At 44.7% G+C, this 26,470-nt stretch overlaps 1 protein-coding gene across 4 annotated transcripts in view; it reads right to left on the bottom strand.

Annotated features, from left to right (window-relative positions):
- The window catches only part of BPIFB2 (BPI fold containing family B member 2), an 84,536-nt gene that overhangs the window by 48,205 nt on the left and 9,861 nt on the right, over positions 1–26,470 (bottom strand). For 2 of the 4 annotated variants that reach the window (XM_029612623.1, XM_029612624.1), the window contains exons 2-5: positions 18,463–18,581; positions 17,629–17,805; positions 8,502–8,709; positions 1,320–1,424 (exon numbers count right to left, since the gene is read on the bottom strand). In XM_029612623.1, the coding sequence (XP_029468483.1) occupies positions 1,320–1,424; positions 8,502–8,709; positions 17,629–17,743 (428 nt within the window). In that variant the 5' untranslated portion in view covers positions 17,744–17,805; positions 18,463–18,581. The remainder of the gene's footprint in view (positions 1–1,319; positions 1,425–8,501; positions 8,710–17,628; positions 17,806–18,462; positions 18,582–26,470) is intronic. The other 2 variants (XM_029612625.1, XM_029612626.1) reach the window with 1 other exon arrangement.

Raw genomic sequence — 26,470 nt, 5'->3', positions numbered from 1 at the left:
AGGATCTCATCTCAACAATGGATTCCCGGTGGGGAAGATTTTAAAACCTGCGTGCGGGCGCAGATTTGTTCGCCCAACCCTGCGTGAACAAATCTACGCCCGATTTTATAACATGTGCGCACAGCTGTGCGCACATGTTATAAAATCCAGGGTCGGCACGCGCAAGGGGGTGCACAATTGTGCAACTTGCGTGTGCCGAGCCGCGCAGCCTGCCTCCGTTCCCTCCGAGGCCGCTCCGAAATCGGAGCGGCCTCGGAGGGAACTTTCCTTCCACCCCCCATACCTTCCCCTCCCTTTCCCTACCTAACACGCCCCCCAGCCCTACCTAGAACCCCCCTTACTTTGGTTGAAGAAGTTATGCCTGCCTCCCGGCAGGCGTAACTTACACGCGCCGGCTGACAGCCAGCCCGTGATCCCAGGCACAGCGGCAAATGGCTGCTGTGCCTGGAGGCTCAGGCCCTGCCCTGCCCCCGCCCTGCCCCCCCACCCCACCCTTTTTGCAGGGGGGGGTTTTTAAGGGTTACGCGCGTAACCTACGTGCGTAACCCTTTTAAAATCCGCCCCCTATTGTCTCTAAAGTAAAGATTAAAGGTCTTATCACCTATGGTATAGAAGTAGTAGGGAATATTACAGCAGTAGCAGCCTGTCCTTCCAATGATGTTCCTGTTTCAACACCGGTCTGCCCCTAGATGTTTCCTGGGCTCCCTGCTGATGTCATTGCCCCTCCAATCCCTGCTGGAATCCACCCTTTGGCACTTTGGTTGATCAGCGTTTCCATCGGTTTGGGGGCAGCTCTCTCCTCGCAGGATTTCCCGGCGTTGGTCCTTCTGCAGGGCTAAAGGGTGACATCGAGCCTGGGAGAGAAGGGAGCTCCTCTTCCCCTCCCCCACTCTCCAGTGGCTGCATTCTTCCCCCATTCGAATCTCTGCGCACGATGTGAGCGTCCATGGGACCGGAGACAGGCGTCGATGCGAGGGGGGCTGCAGGGAAAGGCTCCCCCTGTGGTTTTCATTTCCTCCCCATAAGGTAAAGGAACAGCAAGAAAAGTTTTTAAACAGCCTCAGGAGCTCAAAAAACGCACAGCTCTACCAAGCGGCCATCTTGGAACCGACCCTACATTTACATTTTCCTTTGAAAATGACCCTGTAAATTTGTAAATAGTTTATGCTATTTACAAAGTTTATTAAAATGAAAAAAAATATATTGCCCCTAAAAATCAATGTAAAAACCACCTGGGAAGTCCTTGAAATGGCTCAATACTCCTACTAACAATGCCTTACCAGAAGATACCATATCTAGAGCTCATTAGTATTACTTACATGCTGGCTTTGATGTGCAGACCAGTGCCAATTGTGATCTGCAATCCAACTGAAGGCATAAGCTTCACATCGATATGTGGGAGGTCAACGTTCAAAATGCTTATCCTAGATTATTGAAAAATAAGATGCAAATAGAAAGAAAATGAAAGAAGTGAAATTCTTGTTTCTTCCATCCTTTCCTTTGGAACCTACTTTTCCAAAAGAAAGAAAACAATTTTTATTGATATAATATGATCCCTAACTTTCCTTACAGTTAACATACTTCTGAAACATATCTCCCCACTTCTATAGAAAAAATGTCTGACTGTCAAATTTGGTGCTTAGCAATGTTTTGTAAAGGAGACACCATTGTGATCAAGGTTCTGCAAACAACATTTAATGAACTTTTATGATTTCCTAGCTCTTAATTTACAACTGACCGATAGATTTAAGTTTTGCCATCTGCCCAGGTTTTTTTTTATAGTATTGACTTTACCAGATGCTCTTGCTTCAGCTTAGAATATCAGCAGAAATTTCTGATATGAACAGCAATCTGCTAATACAGACACCTCAAGAACAATCTTACAGAATACAGTAACGACCAGATTTTAAAACCCCGGCGTGTTTGAAAATTGGCCCGGAGAGCGAAGGCCCGGCCATGCGCATAAACCCCGGGATGTAACTGTCAGGGCCTCAAAAGGGGGCAGGCTGGGGCGGCCCGGGACAGCAACTTGCGAAACAAAAGTTAAAAAAATTAAAAAATGGGTTTTAGAGGGTGGGGAGGAGAGGGGAAGGGGAAGGGAAAGTTCCCTCCCAGTCCTCTCCTAAATGGGGAAGGCCCGATGTATTGCCGCTCGAAAGTGCCCAAATTTGACTCCTCTTGCGTGCACCGCCCCCAATTTTATAACATGCGTGCGCTGGAGCATGCATATTATAAAATTGTGCGTCCATGTGTGCATGCCAGGTAGCGCGTGCACATGGACACGCATGCATTTTTTAAAAATCTACCCCTAACTGCAGAGGCTATATTTCTTCTAGGTAGAGCTGTTTCCTGTACTACTCATTAACAGAAACATAGAAATGACGGCAGAAGAAGACCAAACGGCCCATCCAGTCTGCCCAGCAAGCTTCGCAATTTTTTCCTCATACTTATCTGTTACTCTTGGCTCTTAGTAACCCTTTGGTTCTATTTCCCTTCCACCCCCACCATTAATGCAAAGAGCAGTGTTGGAGCTGCATCTAAGTGGAATATCTAGCTTAATTAGTTAGGGGTAGTAACTGCCGCAATAAGCAAGCTACACCCATGCTTATTTGTTTACCCAGACTATGTGATTCAGTCCTTGTTGGTTGTTGTCTGTATATAGATCCAGAAAGCAAATATTTTTTAGGATGCACAAAAATATTTTATTAAAATTTGCATAGCTAACTAGCTCGATATATTCCCAGGGAAGTTTGTGGATCAGCAAATTATTTAGACACATTTGTTATTGAAACATTCCTATGTCGATTTCTCAATTTGTTTAATATGAATTTAATCCTGAGCAGATTCCTCCATGGTCTGATTCAATGTGGAATCCCACAAATCTGCAGCAGATTTGTCAGATTGCCCCTAAATGTGTTAGGAACAATTTTTGCAAGCTTCCCCAGTGAACCTGAGGAAAATCCCAAAATACCCTTGAGCTCAATCCAGGCTGAAATTCACCTGGTTCAAACTCAAATTACCCACACATCCTCTTGTGGAAGAGATGGTCCGTCACATAGATGCAGCTCCAACACTGCTCTCTGCATTAATGGTGGAGGTGGAAGGGATTAGGGAAATAGAATCAAAAGGTTACTAAGAGCCAAGAGTAACAGATAAGAATGAGAAAAAAAAATAAAAGTGCAAAACTTGCTGGGCAGACTGGATGGGCTGTTTGGTCTTCTTCTGCCGTCTTTTCTATGTTTCTATGTTACTGTAGATTCTGCCAGTTTACCAGAGCCTTACTTGAAACTGCTTACTTTTCTCCTCCATTGATGGAGGAGCTATCATGACAGAGGTTCTTGCCTTTAGTAATCACAGTATAATAGGATGAGATCTGTTTGTAGGTGACAACTCATCAAGGCTTGCAAATTAGTAAACTGTTCATGAAGATAAGTATGAAGATAGATTTTTTAATTGATTTACGCAGGTAAAAAATGTTTACCTGTTTTAATCAGGAGTCTGAATATCTGTCTATTTATTTATTTACAGATTTATTTATGGCTTATCAATAATCCTAAGTGAGTTACAAAAAACACTCATAATCTAGAATAAAAAAAAGTCAGACAATAAAAAATGTATCGCAAGCAGATCTTAAAAATTCCAGAGACTGCTACCCCAGTTATTGTTAAAGCATACTACTTGCAACAAAGTACCCAAGCTGAAGAACCGGTGCCAGTGGGACCTCAAACAGCTACTAATTTGGATATAACTAATTTACTGGAATCATCCATTGGGACACAAATAACTCAAAGAAAACCTTTGCTTATTTCTTTTGCATTTTTTTCTGAACGTAATCATATTCTTAGGTTATTTCTTAGAAATAGGCAGTTACTTTTCTTCGGTAGTCCAGTTTGGATATACCCCGATGTAATTAAAGTAACTCAATTAAGACGCAAAGAATTTCTTATAATGTGTTCAGAGGCCCTTCAGCTAGGGGCTACTTATATTTTAAAATACCCATGCAAATGTTTTGTAAGATATCCAAATGCTCAGTATATTTTTCATAAGCCTGAGCAGCTCAGAGCCTTCTTGCAGTCACACTCCCAAGAAGCCCTTACTCAGTTCAAATAAATTGAGTATAGCTGTAGCACTACTAGATGATACAGTCTTTTTTCCTTTATAATTAATTATTGCTTTATATCACGCTCCTTTTCTGCCTCCTCACAAATTCCTATAATTTTGATGTTGAGTATGGTATTGATATTGTTGTTAAAAAAAAAAGATTGCCTATGTTGTGTTTTATTCTTTGCACCAACATCTAATTTTCTGTACAACAGTTATATTCTTGGGTAATTTTCAAAAATTTGATAATAAAGAATTTAAAATATCTATATATATATCTATATATATAAATGTCATACAGATAAAATAAATACATAAAAATCAAGTCTGATAAAAATTAGATTAAGCTGGCTCCATAAATAGCAAAGGAAATTGGATTCAGCTGACTTCATAAATAGCAATAGTAGTTGAAATATTTTTTATAGACTTGGGCAACCAGGAAAGCCTTTAACATCTTTCTGAATGTTGTCAATATTGTTTCATTCTGGAGGAGTTGTGATAGTGTGCTCCAAAGTGTTGGTTCTTGCACATAAAAAAAAGACATTCTCTGGATACCTCCAAACATACTAGCAAGGGATATCTAGATTTAATTGCTATCCCGAACTAAGGCCTGGATTTATCAAAATGCGGTAAGTATCGCATGCAATAGCAAAAAGGATGTGGTTTATGCAAATATTCAGTTTATCACAATTTGCACTAATTACCTATGTGAAGAGCTAAGTTAGTGCAAATTGTGATAACATTATCAGACTTTGTGATAGGAGCCAGACCTGTTGTATTTCCCACATATAACCACTGGGGGGACCATGTTTAGTAGTTTTAAGAGAAGAGGGGAGAGAGAGAGAGAGAGAGAGAGAGAGAGAGAGAGAGAGAGAGAGAGAGAGAGACTAGCCATAATATCCTCTCCCTAGATAGGTATTTGTATCCCTATGGTAGGCCCACCTAGTAGCTCAAGGTGAGGTTTAGGTATCAGTGTAGGGGGTTAGGGGTCCCTTTGACATTCAATGTTAGATGTACAAATAGAACAGTGGTCTCTTGTGAACATTTGGTGACCCTCGGAGTGAGGAAACTCACTCCAAGATGAGATTTGGGCAATGTTCTCTCAACCTAGCTTGATGGACCAAATGTTCATAAGAGACCACTGTTCTGTTCGTACATCTAACATTGAATGTCAAAGGGGCCCCTAACCCCCTACACTGATACCTAAACCTCACCTCGAGCTACTAGGTGGGCCTACCATAGGGATACAAATACCTATCTTGGGAAATGACATTATGGTCAGGTGCTCTCTCTCTCTCTCTCTCTCTCTCTCTCTCTCTCTCTCTCTCTCTCTCTCACACACTACTAAACATGGTCCCCACAGTGGTTATATGTGGGAAATACAACAGGCCTGGTTCCTATCACAAAGTCTGATAATGTTATTGCAATTTGCTATAGGTAATTAGTGCAAATTGTGATAAACTGAATATTTGCATAAACCACATCCCTTTTGCTATCGCATGCGATACTTACCGCATTTTGATAAATCCAGGCCAAAGTCCGTGAAGATGTGGGTCCATGATTCTTTGGGCTCAGGCAGCAGTTGCAAAAGGCCCCAAGGGTGACCTGGCAAAGGTTTTTGCTGGGCGCAGGTTGGGCAAGAGGCGACGTATGCCTGGATATCACATTCCATGTGGGGCTACCAGTAGTAGCGGGAAAGGAGCTCAAGAATGCGGGCCCTGCTGGGATGGCTGGCAGTTAAAGAGTCATCGCCCACGACAAGACCTTCCTGCGAAGGCGGAGAGGAACAACAGTCTTACCCAGGGGTATAATGTCTGTGGCAGAGAGAAGGAATTTAGCTGGGTCCAGAATGTACTGGGGAACAACAGGTGTGTCCTCCATTTCGAAACTCACGGAGAGGGCATCTGCTCGGGCATTCTTTGAGGCTGGGCAATACTGCTGATGCGTCTGTCAGTGCTAGACGGCTTCGCCCCATTTGCCTCACCTTGTTCATGACTCCTCCCACTTACCTAGGAAAGATGGCTACCACCGCGTCTATAAGCCGACCTCTCCGGCGTCCCCGGAACAGCTATGGTGCAGCCTCCTGCCATGCTCCTTCCAGGTACCTATTAGGGTGCATGCGCGCCACCCATGTCTTTATTCCAACCTTGGCGCGAACCTCGGGGGCGTTCTCCCTTGCTGACATCACGCCATCCGGGTATATAACCTATTCTAATTTGCTAGCTCGTTGAGTTAGCAAGGACTCAAATCCGTTCCTGTCTACGCTACTCTGCCACTTCCGTGCTGCCGCTGGAAGCTCTCTCTTTGCCCTACAGGGTAACTGCTAACCTGGGTACCCGCTCCTCAGGGGTCCTCTGCTTTATTTCAGGTGCCTTACAGGGAACAGGTACTCGCTCCTCGAGGGCCTGCTCGCCCTGCCTCGGTGCCTGTACCTTCTTCTACAACCTGGTGGAATCGCATACTTACAGAAAACACCTAGTGAGTACTCTAACTCTCAGTCTATCTCATCCACAGTACTACCTTGCTGGGAAACCTGCTGCAGAGACCAACAGGGTGAGAAGGGCTCCCTCTGCCAAGGTCCCTGAGACTGCAACTACCAGACTGCCTCACTCTTCGAGCTGTATAATAAAGAACTAACACTGTTTGTGCGTTCTGAGTCTAGCCTAGTACTGTGGCTCCTCACGGGGCTCCTCCCCGTGGGCGTGGATATCTGCTACAGTACCCAAGGATCCACCCAAACACCGCTCAACCATAACAGATTGCTAACTCCATGGATCTGGCTCAGCTCACCTGCAGCTCAGCTCCTCAGGAAGCTTTAGCAAAGATCTCCTACAAATTTGCTCTAGTGTGAAAACTGATCCAGCAATGTGGATCTCATGAGAAATTATATGTGATATTCTCACTTGTAAACCTGCTCCAAGTTTTTGTTCTGGAGGAAAAGTTTAATGAATCTACTTCAGAGGCTGATGGGTTGATGGACCCAGAAAATGTGTAAGTACTAGAGATGTGAATCGTGTCCTCGATCGTCTTAACGATCGATTTCGGCTGGGAGGGGGAGGGAATCGTATTGTTGCCGTTTGGGTTTTAAAAATATCGTGAAAAATCGTTAAAATCGTGAGCCAACCCCCTAAAACCCACCCCCGACCCTTTAAATTAAATCCCCCACCCTCCCGAACCCCCCCCAAATGCTTTAAATTACCTGGGGATCCAGCGGTGGTCCAGAATGGCGGTGGTCCGGAACGGCCCCCTCAATTGAATCCTTTTGTCTTCAGCCGGCGCCATTTTGCAAAATGGCCGCCGCAAAATGGCGGCGGCCATAGACAAAAATGATTCGACGCAGGAGGTCGTTCCGGACCCCCGCTGGACTTTTGGCAAGTCTTGTGGGGGTCAGGAGGCCCCCCCAAGCTGGCCAAAAGTTTCTGGGAGTCCAGCGGGGTTCAGGAAGCGATTTCTTGCCGCGAATCGTTTTCCGTACGGAAAATGGCGCCGGCAGGAGATCGACTGCAGGAGGTCGTTCAGTGGCGCCGGCTGAAGACAAAAGGATTCAATTGAGGGGGCCGTTCCGGACCACCGCCATTCTGGACCACCGCTGGATCCCCAGGTAATTTAAAGCATTTGGGGGGGGTTCGGGAGGGTGGGGGATTTAATTTAAAGGGTCGGGGGTGGGTTTTAGGGGGTTTTAGTGTGCCGGTTTTCCTGCCCTCCCCCTTCCCCCGATTTACGATTTTTTAACGATAAATCAGGGGAATTGGTATTGTATCGTGGCCCTAACGATTTTTGACGATTTAAAATATATCGGACGATATTTTAAATCGTCAAAAAACGATTCACATCCCTAGTAAGTACAACATTTTGGGAGCCATGGCTGCAGAGGCTTCGATAGATATAACTTTATTTACAAAGCTTTTAATGGCAAGAAATTAAGGGCCGGCCTGATTCACTAAACATTTTTCCAGCATATACAGAATGGGAGAAAGGTCTTAGTGCATCAGGACCTAACGCTATTGGATTTTGCACAAGCCTTGGACTGTCATTTTCCTCATATTTGGTTCATACACCAGATGTGTAGCATTTTGCATTTTTTAAGCTGGTTGGTGTCTTGGTTTTGGTTGGATCTTTGAGGCTTTACATTTCACAGTTGAGAGCACATTTATCATTTATCCAATATTATGGTACACAAGTGCCCTTAAGTGTCTTCCTCAATGAGAACATCAAAACTGTATTTGCCAGAATGTTTTGGGATGAGATTTAAAGTAATATTGTTAGCTCATCTCATCTTCAAAAACTTAGAGCCAGGTATTCTCAAGCATTCTGTTCTATTAAAAACCCTTTCTGTTGACTGCAAGAGTACAGTTGCTGTATGGGGGTGAACTGCTCCGTTGGAGACGGTCTTTACTTACCCTGCAATTTTTAGGACACCTCCAATTATGTTTGCAAGAGGCTTCCCAGAAAGTATGCCATCACTTCCAAGTATGCCTCCACCAAGAAAACCTCCGCCAAGCAATCCTCCGCCAAGCAAACCCCCACCACTCTGCACTTTTTGAGAATATTCTGGGATTGCTATTTGAGTGAATTCCTTATGGAGTCGACCTCTTTGACTCTGAGAGACTGTGGGATAAAAGACAAATAGCCTTTTATTTTAACCATGATTAAAACAAAGATATCATCACACACAGAATAAATATGATATTGTATAATACTTAGCCAAATATCAGGTATTCAGCTACAGTATAGACAAACATTAAAACAAATAGAAGTAGTAAATATGAGGCACTATTTCATTTATCAAAATATCAGCTCAAGATGTTTAAAAAAAGAGTTAAAAATATTAATCAGATATGAGTCTTCAGATTCAATTTGAAACAGAATTGTTGCTCCACAGTCAATGATCACGTCCATTCACTCTAGAAGATCGTAGAATAGGAACATGTTGACTGTCTATGATCTGATTTGACTGCTGCTTGGCATTTTTTATTTTTCTGAGTTGTGTTTCATCCAACTCAGAAAGGAATCAGAATTTCCAATAGGTCTGCAAACTATGGGGCAGATTTTAAAAGCCCTGCGCGCAAAGCCCTGGGACGCATGTCGTAGGTGTGTCGGGGGGGGGGGGGGGGCGTGGTGGGGGCGGCGTGGCATTCGGGGGCGTTTCGGGGGCGGGGGCTGTGGGCGTGGTGCCGGCCCGGGGGTGTTTCGGGCAGGCGTAACTTTCTCAACAAAGGTAGGGGGGGGGATTTAGTTAGGGCTGGGGGGTGGGTTAGGTAGGGGAAGGGAGGGGAAGGTGGTGGGGGGGTGGAAAAAAATCCCCTCTGAGGCCACTCCGATTTCGGAGCAGTCTTGGAGGGAATGGAGGCAGTCTGCTCGGCTCGACGCGCGCAGGTTGCACAATTGTGCACCCCCCTGCGCACGCTGACCCTGGATTTTATAACATGCGTGCGGTAGCGCGCATTAAATCCTTTCAAGCAAGATGCTTCAGGATTTAATGTGACTCATCTCAAATCTTACCCAGTATACTAGGAGTGTGCATGTAAATAAGCATTTTATATCAGGTTTCATTAGTTTTTCTTCATTTTTTTCATTTCTAATGAAGTCAGTATTCAAAGCTGGCCATTTAAGTAACTTACTGGGTCATTCATCAAGCCACTTAGGGTTCTAACGCGCGTTATATTGAGAATATCATGCGAAACATGCAATATTTTGCATGTTCCTGCCCAGAAATCCTCCCCTATTACAATGACCTTCTTTGTATGCAAGCTGTATGCAAAGAAGGTCATTAATATATCGCCGCCAACTGAGAAGGTGTTCAGCTGTAATAAAATAACACTACCACCTTGGTAAGCCTCAGATGTGCGACAAGATGCCCAGGACCCTAACACGGGTCCCAAGACTCCCGATCCACATTTAAAACAGCTGGAAAAAAAAAACGCGGACAAACAGGGAGTTTGAGCGAGGCGTCAGTGCTGAACCCCATTTCAATCCGGGGTCACCAATTGAAGTGGCCCCAACTTTCTCAAGATAGAAAAAAAAAGTTTTAATTATGGTCATGGCGGCAGCCCCCCAAAATATATTCAACCCCATCCCCCAGCCCCCCAAAATGCCTTAACCATCCCTGCCCCCCCCCCCCCCGATGTATATTAACACACACCTTTTCCCTCTCGGCGCCCCCAAAGTGTAAACCCACCCACTCTCTGCTTCCCCAGCCTCCCCCCAGATCTCACGTGGCTTGGGTCCATTCAATGGACCTTACCGCAGTCACAAGGCTGGGTCAAAGTCAGGTTGGTGCCATTTTGAAAAATGGCACCAACCAGGATGGGTGTGGAGGTGCACCTGTCCCTGACATGGGATCCACGTTAAGGTAAGGTGGGCTCTAGGGGGGAGCAGGGGATGGGTTTATACTTTAGCGGGATGGGGTATTTGTTCAAGGCATTTGGGGGGGGGGAGGTAGGGGATGTGGTTAATGTACATCAGCGGGGGACCAGGGGTGTGATTAAGGCATTTTGGGGATCTGGGTGGTGAGGGTGAGGGTATAGTTAATGTAAATCAGGGGTTGGGTGGGGGTGTACTTAAGGCATTTTGTGGGTCCAGGGGCAGGGATCGGGTTAAATGTACTTTAGGGGGATGGGGTTAAGGCACTTCAGGAGGGCTGGGTGTTAGGGGTGTGGTTAATGTATGTGGGGGGGGGCTGGGGGTGAGGTTGAATGTACTTTGGGTGAGGCCGCTACCGCCGCTGGGCACACAAATAACTTTTTATTTTTATTTTGAGGGAGTCGGGGCCGCCTCAACCGGCAGCCCCGAGTTGAATCAGGGCTCAGTGCTGACCCCTGCTCACCTCCCCATTTGGCTGCTTTTTTTGGGGGGGGGGCCAGCAGCTCTTTAAGACGATGGCGGTCCTGTGAAGTTGGTGCTGACATCGTTTTAAAGAGCCACTCGCCGCCTTCTTTTGTGTCGTGGTGTTTGGCCATGATACAGAAGAACGCGCTATACAGCCAAAATGGTTTTTGCAGAAGGGGCCCCAGTATTGCAGTGACAGCTCCAGTGATAACGGGACCCCTCCTGCGAAAACACATAGAGGCTAGATGAATGAATCTAGGTATAACTTATCTGGCTAAGTTACAAGGTACATTCAGCGGTATGGCTAAGTCACTGAATATTTGTGTATATATATCTCGTGTTTAGCCATGTAAGTTACAGAGGGCTAAAGTTAGACCTGCTCTATGGAATTCCTAAGTCAATTGCATAACTTATGTGGCTAATTCTGAATATCGGTAGATAGCCGCATAACTTATAAGGCTAACTCGCTGTGCCCAATCTGCTCACCATACGCCCACAAGTTATGCAGCTAACGTTTTAACCGTATAAGTAACTTATGCAGCTAAGCGGTGCTGCTGAACGTAGGCGCATATTCAGCAGCTGCTACTTAGCCACATAAGTTAAACTTATCTGGCTAAACAGTGCTGAACACGCATTGAATATTGACCTCTATATTTCTATTTTGATTTGTTTCATTTAGTTCATGCTAAATGGTTTAGCATATGCTAAATAATTTTAGTGTGCATTAAATCCATTTAACTCATTTTAAAAGACACTTTGCATGCTAAGCGAGAAAAAAAAATGTGTTGCTTTTTTGTCATTTCAGAAGGGAAAAGACACAAAATGTAACTGAAAATGTCTTTTTTTTTCTGTCATTTTTAAATGACATCACATCCCCAGACAGGGAAATGTATATGTATACAGATATCGTGGACCAATGAGGGCCCCAACTTTTACAGTCTGAGGAAACAAGCATGGGGGTAATTTGCCGATGTGGTGGTTACTGTCCTTAACCAATAAGCCTTGATACTGTTGATGTAATTTAAACATTGCTTTCTGCTTGAACAGCAAGGCATAACAGGGAATTGGATTCAAACAGCAAGCAACGAGGGCCCTGACCTTTATGGTGTGGGAAACTGATAAGCATGGGGTAACCTACAAGGCGCAGCCGATATCACCATAAGCTTACTGGGCAGACTGGAGGGAGCATTTGGTCCTTTTCTGTCATCATTTCTATGTTTCAATATGTTTCTAAAGTACAGTGTTAAAATCTCTTGACAAGCAATCAGATCTTGAACCAGATGCCAAATAATTAAACAACCACACTGCCAATCAGTGTCAGGCACACACACACACACACACACACACACACACAGATACACACAGAGTTACTCAGACATATTTTCAGATTGAGGAAACTTTATTGGCACATACACACTGACACATACATACTGTGAGTGTGTGGGTATCTCTCATGAAGACACATACACTCTCTTGCTCTCAGTCACAAAGACACACCCACACACTGAGAGCAAGAAAGAGAGAGTGTGCATCTTTGTGTCAGAAAGAGACACACACACACACAGTCTCTCTTTCTCTCAGACACATGCACACTCTGCTGTTGTGGCTCTTCTCTTCATAGCCTCCTCCCACCCCAGCACCTCTACATCACTATCGGGCCGATTCAGTAAAGTCTGCGGGAGAGCGGGCGAATGCGGGCCTGTGCGTGCGATTCAGTATTTAAATTAGGCCCGGCAGTAGAAACAGGCAAAAGGAGACACTAGGGACACTAGTGCGTCCCTAGCACCTCCTTTTGGCCCGGAGCGGCGGCTGTTAGCGGGTTTGACAGCCGACGCTCAATTTTGCCGCCGTCGGTTTTCGAGCCTGCTGACAGCCATGGGCTCGGAAACCGGACGCCGACAAAATTGAGCATCCGGTTTTCGACCCGACAGCCGCAGGCCGACTTCAAAATGTATTTTTTTTTTTTTTTTTACTTTTTTTACCCTTTGGCCCCTTACTGAATAAGGGGTAAGAGAAAACACGTGTCCAATGGCGGGTTAACAGTGCGCTCCATCGGAGCGCACTGTACTGTATCGGCCCATATGTAAAGTTCTTGCTTGCTACAGTAGGCCCTTCCCTTTCCCATTCCCAACCTTTCTCAGCACTCCCACTGTCCAGGAGACCCACAGTTGCACAACCAGCTGCCCCTCTCAAAGCTCAGCCCAGTCACCTCATAGTAAAGCTCTCCAGCACTGCACATGCACTTCCTCCTGACTCACCCACTTCCTTTCTGTGCCTGTGGCTTAACCAGACTTCCCCTCTGCACCACAGCACATTCCCATTGATTGTGCCACTAAATAGTCTGCTGCTTTTATGGTTCCCCAGGCTACTACTCTGCATACCTACTCCAGGGGGGTGGGGAAGAGGACCAGAAGCTATTCATGCTGTTCCCTGGACTAAAAACAAAAAAAAGTAAATTAAGCTCTGGCCGAAACTGGGGAGAGTCAGTGATCTATAGCAGCACAGCTCTGGATGGAACCCTGCTTTCCCATTTGGTGCCAGTAAAGCCAAGGCTGGTGTAACTGTATTAGGAACCAAATGCAAGTCTCACAGCCTTGAATTCCTCTCCATCTCCCACCTCCACCCCCAGTCTTGCCCTCCTCAAACACAATTAAAAATTATGCATTTATAATAACAGATTTTATATGAAATTCAAAGTATAGTCTTCTGAGGTAAAACAACATGTGTATTATATTTATGCACATTGCTTTGGTGCCAACCAGAAAATCCTGCAAAAACAAATATGACTGTTGGAATCCATAAATATTAAGGCCTATTGTAACGCCTGTTGAGCTTGGGCGTAGCCCTCAGAAAGTCATGAGTAAACCTTTCATATGAACACAGCACAAACTACCAGTACTCAAACTGTTTCAATCCTACCGATGAAAAGGCAACACTTTAAATATGACACCAGGCTCTAAAACATCAATACACCTCCTATTAAGAAAACAGAACAACCAGGCTGCTATAGATCCCTACTCAGAAACTACACAATAGTAGAATACTTCACTTTGGCCACACATGCAGAACACAGACAGATCCTTACCAAATACAGAATAAAGAGACCACACATAGTAGTGCACAGCCAGGCACCGTGATAGTGGGCAGTGGTAGGCACTACTCAGTGACATTAAATCCTCGACTGCTTTGCCTGTTCATCCAGGTGTTATGTCCCAAGGTGGGATTGACCTCTGTCCTCGATTACTGTTCTTGTCAGTCCAGGCCTTATGTTCCTGTAAGTGTTTGACCTCGATTGCTTTGCCTGTCTGTCCAGGCCTTACGTTCCTGCAAGTGTTTGACCTCGACTGCTTTGCCTGTTTGTCCAGGCCTTATGTCCCTAGGTGGGATTGACCTCTGTCCTCGACTGCTTTGCCTGTCAGTCCAGGCCTTATGTTCCTACAAGTGTTTGACCTCGATTGCTTTGCCTGTTCGTCCAGGCCTTATGTCCCTAGGTGGGATTGACCTCTGTCCTCGACTGCTTTGCCTGTCAGTCCAGGCCTTATGTTCCTACAAGTGTTTGACCTCGATTGCTTTGCCTGTCCGTCCAGGTCTTATGTTCCTACAAGTGTTTGACCTCGACTGCTTTGCCTATCCATCTAGGACTTATGTTCCTACAAGGGTTTGGCCTCAACTGCTTTGCCTGTTCGTCCAGGCGTTATGTCCCTAGGTGGGATTGACCTCTGTCCTCGATTGCTTTGCCTGTCCATCCAGGCCTTATGTTCCTACAAGTGTTTGACCTTGATTACTTTGCCTGTCTGTCCAAGCCTTATGTCCCTAGGTAGGATTGACCTCTGTCCTCTACTACTTTGCCTGTCAGTCCAGGCCTTATGTTCCTACAAGTGTTTGACCTCGACTGCTTTGCCTGTCCATCCAGGCCTTATATTCCTACAAGGGTTTGACCTTGACTGCTTTGCCTGTCTGTCCAGGACTTATGTTCCTACAAGGGTTTGACCTTGATTGCTGTGCCTGTTCGTCCAGGCCTTATGTCCTTAGGTGGGATTTAACTCTGTCCTTGACTGCTGTGCCTGTCCATCCAGGCCTTACATCCCTACAAGAGCTTGACCTCCAATGCTGTACCTGTCCATGCAGGCCTTACATCCCTACAAGGGCTTGACCTCTAACGCTGTGCCTGTCCATCCAGGCCTTATGTCCCTACCAGGGCTTGACCTCTAACGCTGTACCTGTTTGTCCAGCTTGGAGCTAGGATATAGTTTTCATGACCTTCATAATACGGGCCATTTTCCCTAGATGTTTCTTAGTTGCCACATTAATGTTTCTAGTGCTATAGAAAACTGGTGGTAGTTGTACTCTAGTTCATCCTCTGTGTTCCCATTGATTACAGAGGCACTCTAGGGTACAAAGTCAACATAGGTTGATATTGTAGATTTGGACTTGAGTAGCAGTTTTCTTATTTCTGAGAGCTCTTCAAGTTCCTTTGTCATCAGCTGAAGTGCATAAGTACAGTCAGTAGCTTCTGGGTATTCACTAGACACCAACGGAACCACCACACTCTAGGGACTAACCCATTCTAGGGAGCCCGTCCCTGCACAAAGGAAATGAAACTCTCCCTGGGTGTAGCCAGCCTATCTCTTAGCACCCTCTGACCCATGTTGAACTGCTGTTCCCATGGAAACCTCCTCCACGTCGACTCTCCATGCTTGAAGGTAGTGCTCCACTCTAGGGGCCAACAATCCATTTTAGGGAGCCCTTTCCTGTGCAAAGGAAAGGGAACTATCCCCGGGTGTAGTCAGCCTATCTCTTAACATCTGCTGACCCATGTTGAACCGCTGTTCACATGGAAACCTCCTCCGCCTCTGCCTTCAAAATTCTCATTTGTATATCTGCTACGTCCACCAGATTTTAAAAGACCAGCAAGAGCACAATAGACGCCAACGGAAACACCCCACTCTAGGGGCGAACCCGTTCTAGGGAGTCCTTTCCTGCACAAAGGAAAGGGAACTCTCTCCTGGGCCAGCCTGTCTTGCCCCTTTTAAAACCACAAGGACATGACTACCTCAGCTCTGCCAGCCTGTCTTTCCCCTATCAAAACCACAGGGACCAGACTACCTCCACTCTGCCAGCCTGTCTTTCTGCCACTCTGCCTTGCTGCCATACACCAGATGACTCACTTAACTCCTTGTGGTATTCTTGCCACTATCATGGTATCATTTTTAAAGATGGCGTCGGCCATCCAGTGCTCCTACCGGCCAATGGCATGGATACCCTGTCACATGGTAAGGGCAAAGGGCCATCGGCGCCATTTTTATTAGTGCAGCCGACAGCCCGAGAGCTGGAGATCACTCCCCGTGCCCCCACTGGACCACCAGGTAATTTTAAAATGTTTTTTGGGGGGGTCGGGAGGGTGGGGGAGGCTAAGGGGTCAGTTTTAAACGGTCAGGGTGGGTTTTTTGTTTATCGGATCGGGCGCAGCCAATAAACAAAAAACCAATCGGGCCGGGCGATAAAAATTATAAGATTTGAATCGGAACCGGAACCGAACCGATTTCGGTTCTGATTCACATCTCTAATTAAGACCCTGCTAAACTTTCAGTTCTTTGGAATAGGAAATACATAATGCATGAGAAGTAAGCATTTTTTGATGTGGAAATGAAGTTCTGAAGGTCATGACATGAAGCTCATAGTGAGTAGTCTAGAAGTATTATTAGGAACTAATTATGTCTTCACAGAGAATATGGCAAATGAATAAAGCTGCCCCCCCCCCCCCCCACAATGGAGAAGGAAAAAATAGTAATACAATTCAATAAAGCAAGGAATAAGCATAGAGGATTCTTAGTTAAGAGGAAATTAATTAAAAACTAGAGATTGATTGGGTTCTGTGATATTACGGTGGGAGAAGAGAAAGACCAGACTGAAGACCTGGTGGTCTTTAAGTGCCGGCTATGAAAAAGCTATGACTGGGCAAGAAATGTCATGGTAAATATGGCTTACTCTTATTTATTTCTGCAGGTACAGAACATAAGACTTGCCATACTGGATCAGACTGAGGGACAATCAAGCTCAGTATCCTGTTACCAACAGTGACCAATGCAGATCACAAGAAACAAGATCCCAAAGAGTAAATAGATCCCAAGCTGCTATCGCACAGTGATAACTAGTGCCTATTCCCTAACAGGTGAATTTTCAAAGGAGTTACACAAGTAATTGTAACATACTATTTTAGCAATTTTCAAAAGACATTTATGTGTGTAAAGTGGACTTATGTAAGTAAATCCTATGGACAATTCAATGGCATATTTTATAGCAATTTTCAAAAGACCACTTACTTGACTAAAGTACAAAACTCAGCTTTATGTATGTAAATGCTTTTAAAAATCAGCCCTTAATTCTACTTGGTTAATAACAGTTTATGGACTTCTCCTCCCAGAATTTGTCCAAACCTTTTTTAAATCCAGTTATGCTAACTTCCTTTACTACTTCCTCTGGCAATGAATTCTAGAGCCTAATTGTTCATTGAGTGAAAAAAAATTTCTCCAATTTGTTTTAAATGTGCTGCTTACTAACTTCATGGAGTCCTCTAGTCTTTGTATTTTTTTTTTTTTAGAGTAAATAAGCGATTCATATTTAGCCATTCTATTCCACTTCCTATTTATAGACCTCTATCGTATCTCCCCTCATATCCTCAGGTAGCTTTTGACTTACCATACTGAATGCCTTCTTTCTTTACTCTGACCACAGTCCCACATGAGCACGGGGCTTTTCCATCAGACTGAAGAAACAGGCTCAACAAAATAGCCAGACACCACAATTTCAACATCTTTATTTCTGCTGTAACACAGACTTTCAGCCGTCTGCAGATTTGAATAATGGGGGGAAAACCTAAAAACAAAAAAAAAATATTTACATTATTTTCAGAAAAATAGGGAGGAAATAAAGTTTACTTTTAGAATATCAAACAGTGCACAGAAAGTAACACTTTCTTTAATGCCAAGTTCTCATAATAAACAGTTGACTATTTGCCCAAAGTAAAAATTTCATTTTTTTGAGGATAATGTTCCTCAGCTGAGATATGTTAAATCAATTACTGAAATGACACAGTACAACCAGTTTTACATATAACCTTATAATATAGATTTTTTTTTTACATCAGGATACTTGCACGTTCTTGTTTATTAATTTATTTTATATTTCTATTCCACCTTTCCCAAGAAAACTCAAGGCAGAGTACAATATCGAATTAGCATATAATTGACATCTAGACAACAATCTCAAAATATAAAATAAATAAAACATATACATAAATTCAATAAACACAATTGAATAAAAACATTCCATATAAAAGCCATCAAATTTAAAAAAATAAATATAATAAATCAAAATATAATTAAAGCAGTTTGTCTTCATCAAAGCTAGTATCCATAATAAAACTTTTTGTATATAAATTAACTTTCCTCCATGTGCATTTCCCATTTTGTTGAAATCTTACCTAAACATGCAAACTGTATGAAAGTGCCCAGGCAATATTTTTTGTGTTACCTTTGTTGATTCCTGGTAAGTAATTGGTGGTTCCTTGCTGCGTGGTTCTTTTCCACTCTCCTTTTCACCCTGCAAAGACAGTTGGGAATTTGCAGCTTTATATACTTAGCAAACCATATCTGGAATGAGAAAAATAAACATGAGAGATAAGGATGTCAGATTAATAAGACTGGGTGCAGTCCCCTGGTTTGTGGTTTTATTATTTTGAAAGCAAATAGTTACATATGGCAAGTAAGAAAGGTTAATGTAAATTTCCATCTATGAAAACAGGATTTTCACAGAGCTGGTGCAGTTGGGCAGCACCTTGTGACGAGATTCATATCTAAGCAATGTTTTTCCATAAAAGAGAAATTTTAATGAACATCAAGAAATAACTACACACAATAAGAAAAAGTAATGCAGTAAACATATATGGGTGAATTTTCAGAGTTTTGCAGGGGTCATGTGCATAAAAAATATATACATGCATAAGTAGCACATATGCAAGTATATATTTTATAAATCTTGTGAGTACTCATGTACTTGCAAGTAATGCACATACATTTTAACAGGGAAAAAAGGGGCACTCTAGGAGAGTTCCTTGTGAGGTCCTTAAGTACACATGCAAGTTGCTATTTTGTAAGAGATATACCCTCATATATTACCAAACTTACCAAACACTTTTATATCTGCTAATTAAGTTATACCATTGAAAAGCTTGTCTGCATTTTTGGGGTAGACATCTGGGTTAACTGATGGTGATTCAGGGTTATGTGCTAGAGAGACTAGGTGAAATGGTGAAGGTCTGGGTGAAATGGTGGAGATATTGGTGAATTGGTGATTCCTAGGGACATGCTTTTGTTTTTAACAAATGCAACAAATGAGGCCATTTTTGGTTTGTTCCAAAAGGAAACAAAACAAATTGAAAAAAAAAAATTAAACAAACTGAAAAGCAAAAAAAAAAAAAGGCCCAAAATGAAAAAAACGAACCATACCAAAAACATTTGAGTTACACATTCCTAGTGATGCCATGTAAATATTTTCAAAATAATGTACATGCATTCTTTAAAATACACATTACCTGCTTCTATGTTAAATTCTGGCTTATTATGAAAAATGGTTACAATTATTTTATGCATCAAATATATTCACCTATTCTCTTACAATGGGTAGAGAAAGTATATATGTTCCTGCATTACAAATATACACACATATTACAATATAAGCACGCACTTGTGGCAGAAATATATGTTGTTTTATAATCTGTGCAGAGTTTGCCACACAGTTTATAAAATACTAGCATAAATTTTACATGTTCACTTATTCACTGAAATGGTGTAGAGTTTTGAAAGTTGGAGTGATAGTTTTACCGTAAAACCCTAAAGTGCATTAAGTCATAGCAAGCATGGATGATATGAGGACAGGAAGGCAACAATAAAACAAAACTAGTTAAACATTTGGGAGATCTAAATTTCATTGTGCTTTGGAACAGTGAGCATTGGAGCAGCCCAAGGCACTTATCTTTACACATATCATCAAAGTCTTTAACCCTTCTATTGTAGGTAAGGTCTTGCAATATCTCAAGACCCACCCCTCCCCTAGCAAGGTTTAATGCATATGCCATTGGAGCCTCATCCTTCAAATATAAGGGCTCTATTATTGCATCACCAACCCTGTATCCCCAGCAGTCAGAATAATAAACAATTAGTGATGCTATACCACTTAAAACAATGACGGACCTTTTGGATCTTTATCTGCCATCATTACTATGTTACTATGCTCTGCTCCCCACTTCCCCTTTATCAATCCTTCTCTGTTCCTCTCCCAATTCCTCTTTCTATCCCATCACGTTCCCTACAGGTTCTGTCTCACCCCTCCTTAGCCTGCCACTCTCCTCTACAGGCTTGGTTCAGCCATCGCTTACACTGCTCCTCACTCCTCAGCATGTTTCTCTTCCCATAATTTGCAGACTCAGCTCACCTCTCAGACTGGGCTTCCCCCTTTCTCCACAGGCATGGGTCGCTTCCCTGCTCCACCATTCTGAGCCCAAACACATCTCTGTTTTCTGGAACTGCTCCTGTCTCCCCCATCCCCTGCAGCACTTCTCCTGGCATTCACAGACTGCAGGCCAAGGCCAGTCCCAAGCCAGAAGAGTACATAAGACACCCTGCTACCCCAAACAGCTCAGCAGTCTGCACCTCCCTAGCCCCCAGGTCCCTGGGCCAAGCTGCATATAGTGTTTCCTTCCCTCACTTTGAAATGCCAGAGATAATTGATGTCTTTTAGGGGAAATAATGGGGAATTTTTTTGGGGGGGAAGGGGGGAACTGTGGGAAGTTGTTCCCTCCATTCCCCTTCAATTCAAGCTCTGACCACAGCCCTATTCAATATTGGAGCTGTCAAGGGGGAACCATTTTTAAGAGATACATTTCCAGCCCATGGCAATGCATGCCATCGTAGCCTCCTCCACTTTCCCCATCCTTCCAGTAAAATATCTTCTTTACCCCGATGACTGCAGGGCTAGAAAAAAAGGGGAGATACCATCCCTACCCTTGATCCACCCTACCCTTGATCCATCCCAGCAAATACAGTTGAAGGCTAAGATGTTTCAGCAGGCTTTTAACTAATTTTAAGACTTTTTATATTTTCAGTGCCTGTTTTGTGCACCCTCGAATTAGGTGGGGGTTACATACTTATTTATTTACAATTTCTTAAATTTTGTTCATTTCAACAAAAGCCATTCTAAGCAGATTATAATCAATGTAACTCTTTGTTTTTCAATTGTAGGTGTATTACTTCTTCTTGATTTCAACACAGAGCGGCATCTTTTGTACACTTTTATTCAGCATCAACTTTTGGTTCCATCTTTTGTCACTCTTCTGTTCTGTCACCATAATGTTATTGACATCTATTGCAGTGAAAACCTTGAAGATTGTAGGTAGGCATGTTATTGGTTGGTAGTTTTTGGGGATGTTGCTTGGGTCTCCCTTTGGACATAAGAACATAAGAAATTGCCATGTTGGGTCAGACCAAGGGTCCATCAAGCCCAGCATCCTATTTCCAACAGAGGCAAAACCAGGCCACAAGAACCTGGAAGTATTAGTTTTGTCGGTCTGATCAGTTGAGTTTTGTAGTTTGCCAGGTCTTGATGGAGGGATGTTAAATATCTGAGCCAAAAGTTGGGCACACTCTCAAGTCCAGGGATCTTCCAATATGGGCTCATCTAACATGGTTTCTAGCTCTTTTATTATCTCTGGCCATTCCATACTGTTAGGATTTGTGGGTTTCATGGACTCTTGACCTGAGGTGAGGGTTAATACCACCTGCGGGGAGGAGCCCCACAGGTCCTCACCATCGGGAGGCGAGGTCAGCTGCAGCAGGAGATACAGTAGTAGTGGTAGAGAAGTAGAGCATCCTGCGTCACTTCCATGTGATTGCAGGAGCTTGTAGAGAGACTACTGTGAGGGGTCCCAAGGAGCGGGGTAAGAGACACAGTTCTGAGGGAGCCCACAGTACTCAGGCAGAACTGGAGCTGCAAGTGCCAGAACAGGAGCCTCCAACAGAGAAGCACTAGGCAGGCCCCGAGGAGCAGGGAGCGCGAGACAGGAACTTCTGGAGGAATGCAGGAGAGACTGTCCTGAGGGGCGGGACAGCATAGCGAGAGAGGCTCTGGTGTGATGACGTAGGCTGACCCGAGGAGTTCGGAAGCCTAAGTTGAATCTCCAAAGTAGTGACGTAAGCTGCCAAGAGGAGCGGGGCTGCGCATGAAGGAATCTCTGGTGGAGAAGCAAGGCACTGCCCCGAGGAGCGGGGAGGTGCTGAGTACAGTCACTGGTGAAGAACGTAGGCACTGCCCTGAGGAGCAGGGAATCGCAAGGTACAGTCACTGGTGTAGAAGGTAGGCACTGCCCTGAGGAGTGGGGAAGCACGGAGTACAGTCACTGGCGTAGGCGATGCCCCGAGGAGCAAGAAAGCGCAGAGTCGAGTCTCCAAAGCAGTAAGGTAGTTTGAGGGACAACCCTGAGGAGCAGGGAAGCCGGAAGGCAGGGCCTCTGGAAGGCGCAGGGGCTACCCCAAGGAGAGGGGCAGCCTGGAAACAAGGTCTCTAACTGGAGCACGAGCAGGCCCCCAAGGAGCGGGTGTTGCGTCCGTCAGTCTCAGACAGTTTCAACCTTTGTGCCTCACCTTTCTCTGAGCTCTCCCTGCTAGCCTCAGGAAGATGGCTACTGCCACGTCTGCATGCCGCTCTCTCCAGCATCCCCGGAACAGCTATGGCAAAGCCTCACGTCATGTTTCTCCTGAGGGCCTCCTAGGGAGCGTGCGCGCCAGCCATCCATGTCTTTATCCACGTCATGGCGGGAACCCTTGGGAGGCGTCCCCCTCGAGTGATGTCACGCCATCCAGGTATTTAGCCTGCCCTTGTTTCCTAGCTCATCGAGTTAGCAAGGATCGTGAATGGATGAAAAGCCTCCGGTGTGAGCTACTCTGCCGCTTCCTTGCTGCCGCTGGAAGCTCTCTCTGCCCTTCAGGGTATTCTCTAACCTGGGTACCCGCTCCTCGGGGGCCCTCTGCTTTCTTTTAGGTACCTATCTGGGATCAGGGACTCGCTCCTAGAGGGCCTGCTCTCCCTGGCTCAGTGCCTGTATTCAACTACTTCTGCCTGCTGGGATCTTCACCTATACAGCTACCAACTTAGTGAGTAATCTAACATTCTCAGTCTGTCTCATCTACAGCTCTGCTGCACTGGGAGCCTGCATCTGGATCTCCCTATACCATCTCTGTGAGACGGGTCTCCTCTGATGAGGATCCCTGGACTGCTACCTCTGGATCACTTTACTACTGCCACTTCTGGTGGAACACCTCAGCTGTATAATAAAAGACAAATCTCTGTGTTTGCGTGCCACGAGTCTAGCCTAGTACTGTGCTTCCTCACAGGTCTCCTCCCTGTGGGAGTGGTCATCACCTCAGTACCCAAGAATTCACTCAAACACCTCAAAACCATAACAGCAGGTACCCGAGCCAGATTCCATAACTGCAGGTAGATCCGAACAGGAATCATGGGTCCGAGGAGACAGGAGCAAGCACCAGTAGCGAAAGAACTTGTTGCCAAGTCAGCTAGCAAAGGGCGAGGGAAGTGCTTATGAATCCTAACCTTGTGATGTCATCAGTCGGGGACGCCCCTGAGGTTCCCACCATTGGGCCTTTAAAGGGAGGCCCAGTGGCGCGCGTGTGCCTAGGAAGGCCCAGAGTCGGCATGGATGGCGGCGGCGCCCTGGCTGCCACGAGGAGGCTTAAGAACCCGGAGGTATGCGGCAGTAGTGGCTAACCCGAGCCACAAATTGACCCGAAGAGGAGAGCAGGGCAACACCTGACATGAGTGGAATCGGTTGCAGCCGTCTGCGACCGACGGTCATAACACATACTTTCAATGTTTGCCATGTTCATATTCTTCTGCGTGCTAGGTCACCATTCTTCTCTACTGTGCTCTATGGGTCCCCATATAAATTTCTCCAGAATCTTTGTTTCAGCTTTGGCTGGTAATATTTATTTATTTGATTTATATTCTGCTTTTCTGGCCTTCATAGTGAATAATATTCGGGCACTATAGGTATTTACCTATCCTCAGAAGGCATATTAAGGGTCTATATTTACTAAAGGGTTTTTTTTTCCCATTCTGTATCTATGGGAACAATTCTTAGGAAATGACATCCAAAGTTTATTCCTGAAGCAATGGAGAATGAAGGGACTTGCCTAAAGTCACAGGGGTAGATTTTCAAAGGGGTACGAGCGTACGATACACGCGTACCCCCCGAAAACCTACCCCAAACCCCCCCTGCGCATGCCGAGCCTATTTTGCATAGGCTCGGCGGCGCGCGCAAGCCCCGGGACGCGCGTAAGTCCCAGGGCTTGCATGGAGGGGCATGTCGGGGGCGTGCCACAAGTGACGCGACGTTTCGGGGGCGTGCCGCGAGTGACGCAGCTTTTCAGGGGCATGCCCGGGGGCGTGGCGCCGGCCCAGGGGTGTGGTCGAGGCCTCCGGACCAGCCCCCAGGTCGGGTGATGGTGCGTCAGCAGCCCACTGGCGCGCGCAGATTTACGCCTGCTTTCTGCAAGGATCCCTGGACTGTGCGCGCAAGGGATCCATGTACGCGCCGACCTCGGATTTTATAAGATACGCGCGGCTACGCGCGTATCTTATAAAATCCAGCGTACTTTTGTTCGCGCCTGGTGCACAAACAAAAGTACGCCCGTGCGTACATTTATAAAATCTACCCCACAAAGAGCAGCATTAATGTTCCTTCCTAGCTCCCTCTAGAACTGCTTAGTGTTCTCACAGGGAGGATAACTTTCAAACAGCTGCATGCGGCCCATATATGCATGAGAAAGTCTACTGCTGTATTTTATAACCTGCACACATATGTGCAGGTTATAAAATACATGTAAATGTTCCCAGCAATATGTGCACACATAAAAAAAAAAAAGTGCAAATACATGGTTTGCACTTTTTTATTTATCTAGCTAAGTAGTGGCATTTATCAGGAGAAGTCCTGATTTATCTGGCTAAGTACTTAGCCAGATAATTCTTAAAACACCACTTATCAAGCTAACTGGGTCATTTATCAATTTGCGTTCCGACTTAAATGCATGCATTAAGGCATTATTGTGTGCGTTAATGCCCTAATGCACGTGAAAAATAATGCAATGCAAATGCATATTCCACATTGAGTATTCCAATGGGAGACGTTTGGTGCGGAGTTAATGGTAATGAGGGTCGGTGGCACCCGATGCAATACAGCAACACAGGATTTAGTGCTGGAAATAACTCAAAATACATGCTTTTGCTGATAGAAGTTGATGGCATTATTTCATCGCGTGTTTGTTTACACTTGTTACCAGGCACTGGCCATCCCCCACAAATACCACCTTGCAACTTTGGCAACACAGATAAGTAACTAAGGAGACAGCCAGTAGGAATGCAGAGCCATACTAATAGCTAATGAACTGCTCCCCCAATCGATACATTTTAATATTTCAATAACATTTTCAGTTAGTCGGGCTAAAATCCAGTTAGTGATCATTAAGTTCCTTTAGTGCGCACTAATTCCGAAATTAGGGAAACCCGAAAATAAACACTCTCAAACCATTTTAAAAGCAAAATCAAACAGATAATGATCCGAAACAAAATGGCACGAAAAACCCCTTGGAAAGCACACCCCTAGAAATTACTTGTTTTATCAATTAGTCTACCAGTTAGCCCAGTCCATCTGCAGGTCGAGATCCTCCTGGCTCTTCAGCCTCAACTCCCCCATTTCACCCAGATCCTCACCCAGTCAGTATTTTACTTTTAAGACTTTTACAATCACTTACTTCAGATATAGAGCAGGTGTAAATATATGCGAGTAAATTGCCAAATTTATATGAGCAAATTACTTATAAACAGCAATTTACTGCAGCCCACCCCTTTTTCACACAGGCAGATTTCCTCACATACTCTTACTTACACATGTATTTTGAGGTTTATATGCTATTTACACATGCTGATTTTTTAAATGTGCAACTATTTGAAAATTCACCTTTAAATGTTTATTTTTATGTCTCTCATTTCTATTATCTTTGTATATTCACAACTTTGGTGTTTCTGCTTTTATTTTCAATTTGTTATTGTAATGTTTGGCTGGCTGCAGGATGGCCCCTAGGACGCCGAGGCTGCAATAAGCAGCTCGGACTCCGCTATCAGAAACCCAGGACGGCCCCGCTGCTCACCCAGCTGTACAGGCCCTGCAGAGGGAACAGGATTTGTGGTGCCTAGTGATGACATCAGTACGGTGGAGTACTTAAATCCCAGCCAGTGCTTCAGCAAATGGTCATCCTGCCATGTCTTACTGCCTGCAATATGCATTGCTTACCTAGTACTGCTCCTTGTCTCTTCATTCTCCAGTCCTGCTCTGTGTCGCCACATGTTCCAGTCCTTCCTTCCAATTGCCTTTTCTCCAACCTAGCCTCTCTCCTGTCTCTGTTCTGGCCCTGCT

Source organism: Rhinatrema bivittatum, chromosome 8 (genome assembly GCF_901001135.1).
Source record: "Rhinatrema bivittatum chromosome 8, aRhiBiv1.1, whole genome shotgun sequence".
NCBI lineage: Eukaryota > Metazoa > Chordata > Amphibia > Gymnophiona > Rhinatrematidae > Rhinatrema > Rhinatrema bivittatum.
The sequence above is the reverse complement of the archived record's forward strand: the minus strand, read 5'-3'. Positions and strand labels throughout refer to the sequence as shown.